General features: G+C 40.9%; 1 protein-coding gene across 2 annotated transcripts; it reads left to right on the forward strand.

The window, feature by feature from the left end:
- Positions 1 to 2,383: 2,383 nt before the first annotated feature.
- anxa6 (annexin A6) lies at positions 2,384 to 12,927 on the forward strand. 2 transcript variants are annotated; one of them, XM_044041028.1, is made up of 25 exons: positions 2,384 to 2,507; positions 3,437 to 3,492; positions 5,553 to 5,637; positions 5,770 to 5,864; positions 6,001 to 6,114; positions 6,199 to 6,289; positions 6,372 to 6,451; positions 6,553 to 6,609; positions 7,062 to 7,155; positions 7,379 to 7,474; positions 7,557 to 7,615; positions 7,734 to 7,856; positions 7,947 to 8,005; positions 8,265 to 8,343; positions 8,971 to 9,052; positions 9,150 to 9,244; positions 9,378 to 9,491; positions 9,861 to 9,951; positions 10,032 to 10,111; positions 10,237 to 10,290; positions 10,393 to 10,486; positions 10,606 to 10,701; positions 10,821 to 10,879; positions 11,521 to 11,658; positions 12,507 to 12,927. In XM_044041028.1, the coding sequence occupies exons 2-25, from the start codon at positions 3,490 to 3,492 to the stop codon at positions 12,564 to 12,566; spliced, it is 1,998 nt and encodes a 665-aa protein (XP_043896963.1). In that variant the 5' UTR covers positions 2,384 to 2,507; positions 3,437 to 3,489; the 3' UTR covers positions 12,567 to 12,927. The 2 variants fall into 2 exon arrangements, with proteins under 2 accessions (XP_043896963.1, XP_043896964.1); XM_044041029.1 differs by having other exon boundaries at positions 11,521 to 11,643.
- Positions 12,928 to 13,253: the final 326 nt, after the last annotated feature.

Consider the following 13,253-nt stretch of genomic DNA (forward strand, 5'->3'; position numbering starts at 1 on the left):
CTTCATTAACCTGCTCAGTGAGAGATGTCTGTGAACTGCTTGAACACGGTCAATATGTTTAAAAGGAACAATGCACAGTCCACAATGAAAATGAAATCGATTCATATCGACTCAAAGTTCTTCAGTCTTTTATTTCCAATTCAATTACGCACCGTAAGTGCCGTAGCGCTGCATCCAGTGTGAATGTTGACTGCACAAAGTGCCCATCAGGGTCCGTTTTTAGGGTCTGACATTAGTCAGATCGCAATTGTTATTGTTTATTTTACTTTCTTTTCCCAGCGACTTGTATTTTAATTCAGCATTTCCTTATGTCAAGTTATGTATTTGTTGTGCATATTAAGATACTGTACTTTAATCTTGTTTAATTTGCACTTTCACATAATTTGTGTGCACTCCCTGACTTTGTAATGTAATGTAATTGTTTTCAGAAATAAAACAGTGACCATATTCGATGTAGTGGAATGTAAACCAGAGCTTTGGTCCTTACTCACCCTGAGCAGCGCAGGTGAGGCACAGTAATGAAGCAGAAGAGAAATTCCACACCGTTTTTCTCCATCCGTCCTTTTTGGAACAACATGCCCGCTGCTCGTGGCTGATGCATTGTTACTATACACTGAGCGGTGGAGCTCCATTTGTCTCAATCACCGGTTTCATTCTCTTATCATTCCAGCTCAGTTACTTTTGGGAATGTTACCAAGCGTAACAAATGAATAATACACCATATTCATTACGCAAATAAAATATGAGACGCCTGCGTGCCAAAATGCTTCTTTTTACAAATGGCCCTTGGGCTGTGTTTAAAGAGAACAGCAGTGCATTTAGCTCAGGAATAATCACACGCATCAATACTGGAATGGAGAGTAATGGCCAGTGGACGTCAACAAACAAAATGTTGCACTGCACTAATTGGGCAACGGTACTACTGAGAGCTGTCCTCTTGTCTGGAAAAGTTAGGCGAAAGGAGATGTGGAGCAAAACGTGATTCAGTATGCTGACAGTAGGTGCGTGCCTTTAAGTAGGGCTGCTCCATTAACTGCAAAAAATATGCAATTGCAAGATCCAAATGTAAACATACTATAGTTATGCATAAACTTCAAATGAACATGAATTTTTTTTCGTGTGCTAAACATATCCATTACATACATGTTGAAACGTAATGTTAAAATCATCCTTTTTGACCATATCGTGCGGCTCCAGCTCTCCTCACGCCCACGACGTTTCTCCTCCTCTCCTTGCTGCAGAATTCAAATCCGTTCCATCAGTCCGTCTCCACTGTCTCCTGTCTCCCCCTTTCCCCCTTCCCCCCGTCAATAGTCTCAAACTGGATTGACACCTGCTTATTGCATGTTTCTTTATGACCCGAGGCGTGACTGAGTGAGTGCTCCACGGGGAGAGAGAGAAGATAACACTACAAGATTACATGCTAGTATTCCACTCCTGGGCCCGTCTCTGTCACAGCCCCCCTGTTAATAGTAAACACATGTCTTTATTGATCTAGTCTGTACTCCTGCATATCTTCTTTTCTCCTGTTGTCTCCAAACACATTCTTCCTCTGCTTCTGTTTTTGATCTCTGATTTAATTCGATGCTTGGGAATGGCCTGTGTTTTTTCAGTGTGTGTGTGTGTGTGTGTGTGTGTGTGTGTGTGAAGAAGGGAATTGTGCATGCACTTGTATCCTCATTAGAGGGACTACAACGCTGCATAATAATAATAATAATGCACTGTGTAAGAATGAGTGACATCTAATGGCGAGAGTCTAGACTGTAAGAAACGGACGATTCATCACTGCTCCCTTTCCCGAGTGCGTCAGGGAACTACGGTGGCCTTTGCATACCATAAAGGGTGCTCTTGGTTCTGCATTGTAAACCTCACACACTGGCTGGTCTGTCTGTTTTCAGGCTGCTTTAAAAGCATGACAGTGCAAGATGGTGGCCTCTGTAGAGCGCGTTTGTTACAACTGACTGGGTCTGTAATAAAAGGCATTAACTTTTACTATAACTTCTCTGTATATGTATCACAGATATTTTAAATTCCCATTTCGGATATGCCACATTCCAGATGACAGTCTTCCCAGAGCAAATGACGTCACCTTTCTCCATTCACGTGCATTGGATTCAATTATAGAAATTCACTTTGCTAATTGTTTATTTGAATTAAAGATACAGTATCTACATGGTCATGTTTACTAGCCATAACATTGGTGTAAGTATTTTGAACACACATAGGGAAAACCTTCGGATATTTTCGGATAATAGACGAATTACTTGTCGATATCTGCTATCGGTTATCTGGTACGCGTATGATGCTAATGGCTAATGCTAATTCAGACGCTGAACAGCCATGTGCGCACGCACGCGCACACACACGCAAGAGCGCGCTGCAGACAGTCGCTGCGTCACGGAGAAGAGCTAACGGGACACTCTGAGTTATACAGAGAGACGCACAGAGACGGACAGACGGACAGGCGGACCGTGTTAGCGGGGACAGAGCAGAGACAGCAGAATAAGGTGAGCTCGCTGTGATTCTCCCTCAGTTTAACCTCAAACGGCTTCTTGGAAAACCGCTAGAAACGCACCGGTAAAGTTCGCTGACGCGTCATGAGTTTCTGTGCCAATGAGTTGCAGCTGCAGAGCCAGAGCTGGACAGACTCTCCTGCTTTCATTCAGCTTTTAAGTTAATGTGAGAAACAAAGAGGTACGGGGACCTGATACTTGTATAATTCAGAATAAAGCCTATACAGTTATGTATCAGCTGTGGTTAATGTAAATCCTGTGAAGTTTGCGCTACAATGTGAGGTATATAAGGAGGGTGTGGCTCTGTATTGCATGTATATGGAGGCCTAGTCCCCCAGACCTTGATTATGACATGAAGTTAAACTGTGCATGCTATTTTTAGAGAGCTTCTCTTCTGTCTTAAACAAGCAGTAGAGCATTTAAATCCAGCATGGAACCCCTCTCCTTTTCTCTCTGAAGAGTCCTAAAGTCTGTATGTATGTGTTTCAAAGTGATAGGGTCTGGTTTTCCATTCATTCTCTTCATAAATCTATATTTTAATTCTAAACAGTGAAATCTGTGTGATAGTTTAGCTTGTTCCTTCTAAGCAGCAGAACCTGCATATGCCTAAACACACGTGAAAGACTGCATTATATAGGCCTGAGTATATGGGTAAGGAAAAAGTGACTAAACAGTTTTGGGTTTTTTTGCCAGTTGGTGTTTTTGTACATTCCTTTTTCAGGTGAATGTGAGGACACGTCTAACAGTACATGTTCTGTCTCTGGTGCTGAGCTGTGGTGCTCTCACTCAGCAGGAGTGATCAGTTATCTGTCAGACAACACACTGAACAAACCTCTTCAAAGGCATTTTTTTCCAGTACAAAAGTCCAGTGAGCAATCTACATTAACCTCTCTCTCTCTCCCGGTCTGTCTCTGTCTCTCTAGGCCCCAAACTATTGATTCCTGCACAGTGTTGACACACAAGACCAAATATAGAGATGGTAAGTGGACCAGACCTTTCTCATCTTGCGTTTTGTGAGCATGATATTATATCGCACTGCAGCCCAGATCTCGTGTCCATAGAACTTGGATGGGTTTGTTTACCATTGATTGAGGTGTGGGACAAAAGTGAGGCTATTTTTCTTCCGCCTGCCACCACACGAGTCCTCTCCATCATAATGGCAGCAGTATAGGGTGTCGGAGGCACCACCCTCACCTGCACGTCTGATAGACACACCTGACTGCATCTTTCCGAAGTTAATAGCTTTGAAGAATTATTTAAACCTTGTAGCAGGTTTCAAACTTTATTGTCCAAGTTGTAAGTCAGTGCCTCGCTATTCTGCACTGGCTGTAGGTGAAACACACACTTGCTCTTAATTGTGCTCTGGAAAACTGTAGCTTTGGCAACAGAAGAAACAAACTGCACCCAGTGAGGAAGGAAGTGGTAGAAATTTAATTTAGTCCACAAAATGACATCTTCATCAAGTGTCTTTGAATAAAAGACATTATTCTTGGTGAAAAGTCTGTTGCTCTGGGCTTGTATTTGTGGTCCTGTTGCTATGTGGGTGAAGCACTCCAGCTGTCGTGAGGAGTGATGGCTGTTGTAGTGAAGCAGAGGTTCAGAGCATGTGCAGTGGTCCCTCAGACGAGTGGAGAGGACACTTTGGCTCTCTGCCTCAATGCAGCAGGAATGTTTACAACAACAGCTGCAGTTTGAGCTTCAATCCATCTGCCAAGTTTTCCTGTTTTCCACAGTGAAGGAGTTTGTAACACTATACATTTGTATGGCCAAAATGACAAAGCTGTGATAATTTTTATTCATGTGAGCAGTATCTCAATGTTTTAAAGCAGAACTGTACATTCTTTACATGGTCAATGATATTAAGTGTATGTTAAATTTGAGGCTTTATGTGTCAGGTGCTCTGTGTGAAACCTGACTCCACACTAATACACACCCTACAGTCCTCCCCCATCACACCCACAGGCCACACACACACACTACATGCTATGTACAGGAGACAGCAGTGACACTTAGTTGGAAACCTCCTAATGAGGCCCAATGCCAGTAACATGCTTGGGTTCAGCGTGGAGCCCTCCCTGGTAAGCAATGACAGACTTGGCCTCACCTCCTGTCACAGTGAGTCCACTACTCACACCCTGAGGAGATTCACATTTGACCTTTTTCTCAACTACTTGAGCAGTAGTCTAGAGTGAGTTGTCTCCCTTCAGTCTACAAAAGTTGTTGAAAGAACAAACCTAATCAGAATATTCACAGAATCTTCACCTTTGGCTTTAATATTGAAATAAGTAATGGGCCAATTGGCTAGCGTGGCAAAAAACAACAACAAAATTGGCTCTATTCCAAGAACTACAGACTTTCCTTTGGTTTTGTTTTTTAACCACACATTTTAGTTTCTTTCTCCTGAGCTGTGGTTAGCATTCTCACCTCATTAACCACAGCCAACGTCCTACTGTCAACAACAATATGACACATAACTAAAGCTGAAACAATTAATCAATTAATCAATTATTAATAGATTACTATATTAATCGACAACTATTTTGATAATCGATTAATCGGTTTGAAGCTTTTTTATGATTAAAACAAGATTTGTGGACAAAACAAGACATTTGAGAACATCATCACTTCCAGGTTTGATGAACACTATCAACATTTTTTAAGGTTTTCTGATATTTTATGGACCAAACGATTAATCGAGAAAATAATCGACAGATTAATCGATTATGAAAATAATTAGTTGCAGCTTCACACATAGCTAGAGTTAATTTCCCAACACATCATTAGGGTTCCTGTTTCAGGTGCACTGGTGTAGCAATAGTCGTTGTATGTTTATTGTCATTTCAGCCGTATGCAGCACACAGTGAGGTGAAACAAAAAATATGCAGTGCATACATTAACCATGAAGGGTGACGTAAAGTGCAGGCCCTAACACGGTAACAATATTGAGAATACAAACTCAGATCTCCATGTATTTTATTACTTTACTGTGAAATAGTCAGGGCTAACGTCACTGTTGAAATGTCTCACCTTCTCTTACAGGTGTTCAGAGGCACAATTACAGATGCTCCAGACTTTGACCCCAGCGCTGATGCTGAGGCTCTTTACAATGCCATGAAAGGCATGGGTGAGTGTTTCACTACGTCTAGGATCTTTGCTGTTTGACTTCCTCTGACTGACAAAGATCCAATCATACATCAATGTATGACTTTGATGAAGCAGATGTCCATTTTTGACAGTGTTGGCTTGTGTTCCTCAGGTAGTGACAAGGAAGCCATCTTGGACCTGGTCACCTCAAGAAGCAGTGCACAGAGGCAGGAAGTCATTTCAGCATACAAGTGCAGCTTTGGAAAGGCACAAGAACCTCCATTATTCATCTTTGATTAAAGAGAAAACTGACTTTCTTTTAGTAATTGATTTGTTTTGATGTTGACTTTCCATATAGCAATACCCTACATAGTTACATATAAATCTAATATTGTCTCACTAGGACCTGATTGAAGACTTGAAGTATGAGCTGACTGGCAAATTTGAGCGTCTCATCGTCAGTTTGATGAGAACTCCAGCCTACCATGACGCCAAAGAAGTCCATGATGCAGTCAAAGTGAGACATTTACATCGTTCGTTCCTCAGTCACATCCAGTGAAGCTGTAGCTACTTTGTGTTAAAGGTCATTCTCTGTTATAAGGGAGCTGGAACAAACGAGAAGTGCCTGATTGAGATCTTGGCATCGAGAAACAACAAACAGATACAAGACATGGTTGCAGCATACAAGGATGGTAAGTCATGTTCATTTTAAACAAGTAAATAATTTATTACTATGTGTCAGCATTTGTAATTGACATGTGTGTTTGTCTGAAGCCTATGGCAGAGACATGGAGGGGGACATAATCAAGGACACTTCAGGTCACTTTAAGAAGATGCTGGTTGTTTTAATGCAGGTCAGTTCACTCAGGAGTTGATGTGATCACTATTGAAATGTGCAGTCAGACATGAAGTGACTTTGTTTTAGTCTGATGTGAGTGTGTTGTCATATTTTCAGGGGACCAGAGACGAGTCAGGAGTGGTGGATGCAGACTTGGTGGAGCAGGATGCACAAGTGAGAATTTGAATGATGCTTTGGTGTTTCATGACTTTAAAATAAGGATCTTTTGGTTTCCATGGCCTTAGAATAAGCCTCATGTATGTACTTAAGGTAAGGGCCTTGCCTATGGAGGCTGACATGTTTCCACAGAAGCCCAAAGGGATGTACAGGTTTTGCGTTTTGAAGAGGCAAAGAAGAAAAAGGAAATTCCTGGGAGAATGAAGAGAGTTGTGAAAAAGAGTTTGCACCCTCTCTGGTATGCAAAGGTCAACACGGTTCCCTGATGCATTTTTACACAGTGGACCTGTGAAAAGTCATATATTTTATTTATTTTAAGTCACTCTCAAAAGGAAAACAAAATGTAATGGAGCTGATTAACGGCAGTTCGTCTAAATTTTATTGACATTCTTATTAACAATTTGAAGACCTACTGTGTGTCATCATGTGTTTCCTCCCCTTCTGCACAGGACCTGTACTCTGCAGGAGAAGAGCAGTGGGGGACTGATGAGGCCAAATTCATCATGATCCTGGGAAGCCGCAGTGTGACCCACCTTCGCATGGGTGAGTGCAGCATATAGGGTTTTTAACATAACAACGAGGCATTCAAGACATCCCCACTCTGTGACCTTTGTTAAACATTGTTGTATGAGTGTAGGTGTCAAGTAATGAGTTGTTGCCAGATTCAACATGGTAACACTCCACTTTGATTACTTAGGCCTCTTCTCAGAGCCGAACATTAGATTATTAGACACAAAATGATTTTGTCTGTTTGGTATTTGTTTAGTTTTCGATGCGTACGAGAAGATCGCAGAAAAGTCCATTGAGGACAGCATAAAGAATGAGTTATCTGGAGACTTTGAGAGGCTGATGCTGGCTGTTGGTAAGTAGGACTCAACACAATGACTGGTGCTGGGAAATGTCAAGTTCTTAATGCAGACCTCCTTTTTGATGTTGTATTGCAGTCCAGTGCATAAGGAGCGTTCCCATGTTCTTTGCCAAGTGCCTTTACAAGTCAATGAAGGTAAACACACACCATGAAAACATCTGCCTCCAGTAAACATATCTATTATTAGACTTATCATTTAAATCATTGTCAAATTGTCCTGCCCCTCACCACTTTTCCTCTCCTTTGTCTCCAGGGTCTCGGAACAGCGGACAACACCTTGATTAGGATCATGATTTGTCGATCTGAAATAGACATGTTGGATATTCGAGAGTTTTTCCGCCTCCGATATGAGAAGTCACTTTACAACATGATTAAGGTAAAAGAAGAGAAAAAAAAAAGCTATGAAGATTTCAAAATGTGTACTAAATTAAATATTTGACACCACTCAAAATGTTGGCGTTTCTAGGATGACACATCAGGCGATTACAAGAGGACTCTGCTTAATCTGTGTGGAGGAGATGATGAGTAAGTTCCAATTGGGCTGCAAACAGCAGCAGCAACCAGATGGTGGTGCTAGATCACCAGGAGTTAAAAGATGAGAAGTTTGTTTTTACGGTGATGGAGCAGAGATGAATGAATTGTCTTTTTGATGAAATTGACATTTGACTAATGACTGTTTGAAAAAAAATAAGCAGCAGTTTTGTTTATAATTACACTTTTCATATACCGGTGGAGTTTTTGACTTTGCTGAGTATGTTGTGCTGTGTCAAACTCATCATTACAGCTTAGCTGGAGAGTTCTTCCCTGAAGCTGCTCAGTTAGCCTACAAGATGTGGGAATTAAGTGCCATGGCCAAAGTCCAGGTTTGGGCCTCTGTTTGCTCTCACTGTAGATGTGTCATTGCATGTTTGGCTTGGCAGTGCATCATGCATCAATCCATCATAATTGTCTGCTGGCCACGCTTCTCGCAGTGTCATAAACTGTGCTGATAACTCTGCCTTGAGTTCACAGTGAACGCCTTGTCTAACAAAGGAAAGGTTCAGAATGCCTCACTCAAATGCAAATAGTTTTTGTCGTAGTGTGCTCACAAAGCCACTGTGTGGTTCGTTCTGTTCCAGGAGCTGGTGAATGTCAAAACGATCTCAGCATTTTTTGTCAACAAAAGGCTGTCTCACTAATGCTCATTATGATTAGGCTTCAGCCTACACACCTTTTCAATGTCGTAGCCTCTAACCTCACAAGGACACAATCCCCATCAAATATCCATTGACTATTATCTTAGAGCTTAATACATAATTTGAGTATTATTTAGCAACTACTATAAAGTAAATTATACCATAAACTAGAAACAAATTATAAAGTTACCTTTTTTGAAACTAAACCATTATATAATTAACATTTTGCATGATTATCACTGATCTTACGGCTCTGGTTTATTTATCTGAGTGTACATGGTAATAATAATAGTGTAATCTCATCCAAATTTCCAGCTGAGGCCAACAGTTCACCCCTCAACCAATTTTGACCCTGCTGCTGATGCCCAAGCACTGAGGAAAGCCATGAAGGGATTTGGTATGCAGCTGAAAACTGGACACACTGAATTCACACTGCTACTGCACCAGCGCTGAAACACATTTTTTGACTGCTTTCCCTCTTTTTTTAACCACAGGAACAGATGAAGATGCAATTATTGACATTGTTGCGCAGAGAAGCAATGCTCAGAGGCAAGAGATCAGACAAGCATTCAAATCCTTACTGGGAAGGGTAAGAGACATTAATCATTAAGGTGAAATAGAAATAACTGAACATCTTCACTTTTAGTGGCATGTTAACATCTGTTGCATAAAAAAATATGATGGCTTTTTTGTTTCTATGTTGTTTTGACACGTTTCCTCAGGATCTAATGAAAGACCTGAAATCTGAACTGTCCAAGAACTTAGAGAGGCTAATCATTGGGCTGATGATGACTCCTGCAGATTTTGATGCCAAAATGATGAGGAAGGCAATGGAGGTATAGCTGATCCAGAACACTCAACACAGAAAGTGAATATAGTCAAACATCTTTAGACTCCATATGTTTATTACATATTAAACACTGAATTTCCCTCTGTAGAAATCTTACTCATCAGACAAGAATTGAGTGCAGAGGAATTTGCCATCATAGATACAAAGCAAGGCACAAAATAAGATCAATACCAATTTGCTGTTTTTCAAAGTCTTGAATGGCCACAAGTGCTGAACATCACTAAGATACAAATATAATGTGAATGGACGTGAACAGAAATAGCGGAACATGGATCTTTGACAGTACGTGTGAAGTGGCACAGTTCACACTTACTCACATGTAGACTTGTGATAAACATTCATGTTAATTTAACAGGGCGCTGGGACAGACGAACACTCTCTCATTGAGATCCTGGTCACCAGGAACAATGAGCAAATACTTGCCATGAACGCTGCCTATCAGGACGGTGAGTTCAAACCACAAAGTTGTTTTTTAAAGTCACTTTTTGTCTTAGCAAACTTCAGCATGCAATGTGTTTTTACGCAGCCTATAAGAAGTCTCTGGAGAACGCCATCCAGTCAGAAACATCAGGCCACTTCTGCCGCATCCTTGTTTCTCTTGTACAGGTATTATTATCATCATTAAAAACACATTTTCAAACCGCACCACTTTTGCAGCAGAGAACAAAAATCTCTGAGCTACTGGTTAGTTAGTTGTTACCAGGTTTACGTTTCACCTCTATTCTGTTCAGGGTGCGAGAGAGGAAGGCCCTGAAGATGTGGAAAGAGCCAATGCAGATGCTCAGGTGATTTGGTTTATGGCTGTAATCATTGGTTGTGGTAAAAGGGTCAAAGAAAAGAATGGTTTGAAATGATTATTCTTGTTCTTTTCCTCCTGAACAATTCAGGAACTTGCTGAGGCATGCAATGCAGACTCTGATGATATGGAGATGAAGTTCATGAGTATCCTGTGCACCAGGAGCTTCCCCCATCTCAGGAGAGGTAAAGGAGGAATCACAGTGATCAACTCATTTGCAAACACATATACACACTATATACACACAGAATTATATATACAGTTTATTCTGTATACAACTGGTCGTTTTCTTGTCTATTCACAGTATTCCAGGAGTTTGTAAGATACACCAATAAGGACATTGAACAAATTATCAAAAAAGAAACGTCTGGGGATGTGAGAAATGCCTTTTTTGCTATAGGTAATGAGCAACTTTGATGTCATTTTGTTTTTTTAACTTCATACATATCAAGTTAAAGTGCTGGCAACATATTCTGTGACTTCTCATCAGTCCCTGTTGACTCTCTCTTTGCTTCGCAGTCCGCAGTGTGAAGAATCAGCCCTCTTATTTTGCCGACCGTTTGTACAAAGCCATGAAGGTATTTATTCACCATGCTTTTTTATTGTACTCCATAGCATTTAACTGTAAAGAAACATCCGTAATGTTCAAAACAATTATCAAATGAGTTCACACAATGGTGATTAAGCCTGTCAGTGCCACACAGCTCTCTATGTCTCTCAGTATAGCGGTGGTTTCGATCTCTGCACTGTAGAGTGATTGGCTTCACAGACGGAGGCAACTGCAGTATTGTGCTAGTAAAGCACAAACTGTTGCAAACGGGTTGGAGTATGAATGAAAACACAAAGACAAGTCAATGAAAGGTTTCAGAAGTGAATTCTCTTGCTCCCATCCACCCGTGCTGCCACTGTATACATGCAAATGCTCCCTCAGTCAGGTCTGATTGTATCACTTGACAGAACCAGTGTTCAGATGAACAGGCAGAATAATAACATCCACAACAAAAATGACACGCTGCAGCTTTAAAATATAGTCATTTAATGTGTAGCTGCGGTCTTATAGTTCATCATTCCAGAAGCAAGTAATAAAGTCATATTTGTTGCTGCATGTAATTTATACTTAGGTTTTGTTTCTTACACTGTATTGTTCCTGCTGAGACAGTAGCAGCTACTGTAGCAAAGTCAGACACAACAAAGTATCAGCTGATCTCGTACTCTACAGGGCCTCGGCACAGATGACAGAGCGCTGATTCGCATTATGGTGTCCCGTAGCGAGGTCGACCTTTTCAACATTCGCAAAGAGTTCAAGGACACACATGAAGTCTCCCTCCATGAATTCATCCAGGTAGAAACTATGCTTGTAAGTCTGTGTCGACTAACACCCCTGTCATGTTTGTCTCTGTGACTCTGTAACAACTCTGAGCGTGCGTTGCACAGCCTTCTGCTGCTGCTGCTGTGGTGGGGTCCTATAATCTATAGCTTCCTGCGGTGGACTATGGGTCTGTAACCACTGCACTGCTCTAGGAATTTCCCTTGTGCTTAACTTCCTCTCTGCATCCGCTATGTGATTGGTTGACAGTCGCAGTGACAGGAAGTACGCAGAAACAGTTCTAAAATAATTTGCAAATTAAAACGCTGTGACACAAATACAACACGTAGGGTGCATTATCAGATTACGCAAGAGCAAAGTTTCAAATGTTATGAATAAAAATAATGTGTAGCGTGTGTTTTGTAGTGAAATAAAAAGTTAAACAGTTTTTTCACATTCAATTTTGAGATTTTGTTTTGGAAGACAGTGCTTGTTGTAAAGCCTGTTGATGACTTTAATACAGTTACACTACAGTAATTACCAAAATGAGGAAGTTTTTTTTAGTTGTATAGTATATGAGTATCAGCTGATTTAAAGGGTAGTACCTATTTAAATGTAATTATTGATTTTAATTGTTGCTTCACAACAATAAAGTCACCAATTCGAATCCCAGTTCACCTGAGGGTCTTTAGCCCCATGTGTGCGTATGTGTGCATACTCTGGCCTCCTCCCACAGTCCAAAAACATGCAGATAATTGGACACTCTAAATTGACCGTACGTGTGAGTGTGAGAGTGAATGATTGTTTAACTCTAATAATGATTGATTGACCGAGTAAACATGAACAGAGTCACATGAATTGAAGGTCCTTTTCTGTGTGTTTTTGTCGTCTCTGTTCAGAGTGACACATCAGGAGACTACCGTAAAACCCTGCTGCTGCTCTGTGGAGGGGAAGATTAAACCGCGCACGTCCATGCAGCTTTGTTCACAGGTTTCTGTGACAAATCACGAGTCGCAGAGTGAAACTGTGGCATTAAACGTCAGCATCTATTGTTCTCAACTGCTGCCACTCCTTAGCCAAACAGAGTGACCTCCCAGCCCTCCATGCCAGTTATCTGCTCTAACATTGGATCGTCCTGTAAATCCGGATGATGTCTTTCTTTTTTTACAGAGTCATACGTAACTTTAAGATGTCCTTAATATCACTTGAACACCATATTTCAGACTAGTAAGTGCTTAAGCAGTGCCTTTAGATTGTTGGCAATCCAATGATTACTGTGATTGTAAGCTGTCCAATCAATAAAATTAAACTGTGTCTCTACTTTTTTTGTTTCCTCTCACTGTTTAAATGTAGAAACAAGATCAACCTTGTTTTCAGCCCTTTCAACCACTCTGCTACCTATTACAGATGACCTACTATGACTGCACACATATCTATACATCTAAAACTAAAATAAATGCAAATAGTTGTTGTTTATTCACTGGACTAGTATACATGTCAAGTACAAGACAGCTGTCTGTTCTTGTCAGTGTCTCAGTTCACTGCATATGTGTGTGAGTGCAGCTGTTGTTTGGCCATCTTTGAGTTAAAAGAGGAAAGAAGAAAAAAACAAACGTATGTGGCGAGGAAATCCCCTGCACTACGCC

This window comes from Solea senegalensis, linkage group LG12 (genome assembly GCF_019176455.1).
Source record: "Solea senegalensis isolate Sse05_10M linkage group LG12, IFAPA_SoseM_1, whole genome shotgun sequence".
NCBI classification, from domain to species: Eukaryota; Metazoa; Chordata; class Actinopteri; order Pleuronectiformes; family Soleidae; genus Solea; species Solea senegalensis.

Bases quoted from the DNA above. Each gene is read 5' to 3' on its own strand.
- anxa6 (XM_044041028.1), top strand. The intron at 10,291-10,392 runs GTGATTTGGTTT...TGAACAATTCAG, and splicing joins GAGCCAATGCAGATGCTCAG to GAACTTGCTGAGGCATGCAA. The intron at 10,880-11,520 runs GTATTTATTCAC...CGTACTCTACAG, and splicing joins GTTTGTACAAAGCCATGAAG to GGCCTCGGCACAGATGACAG.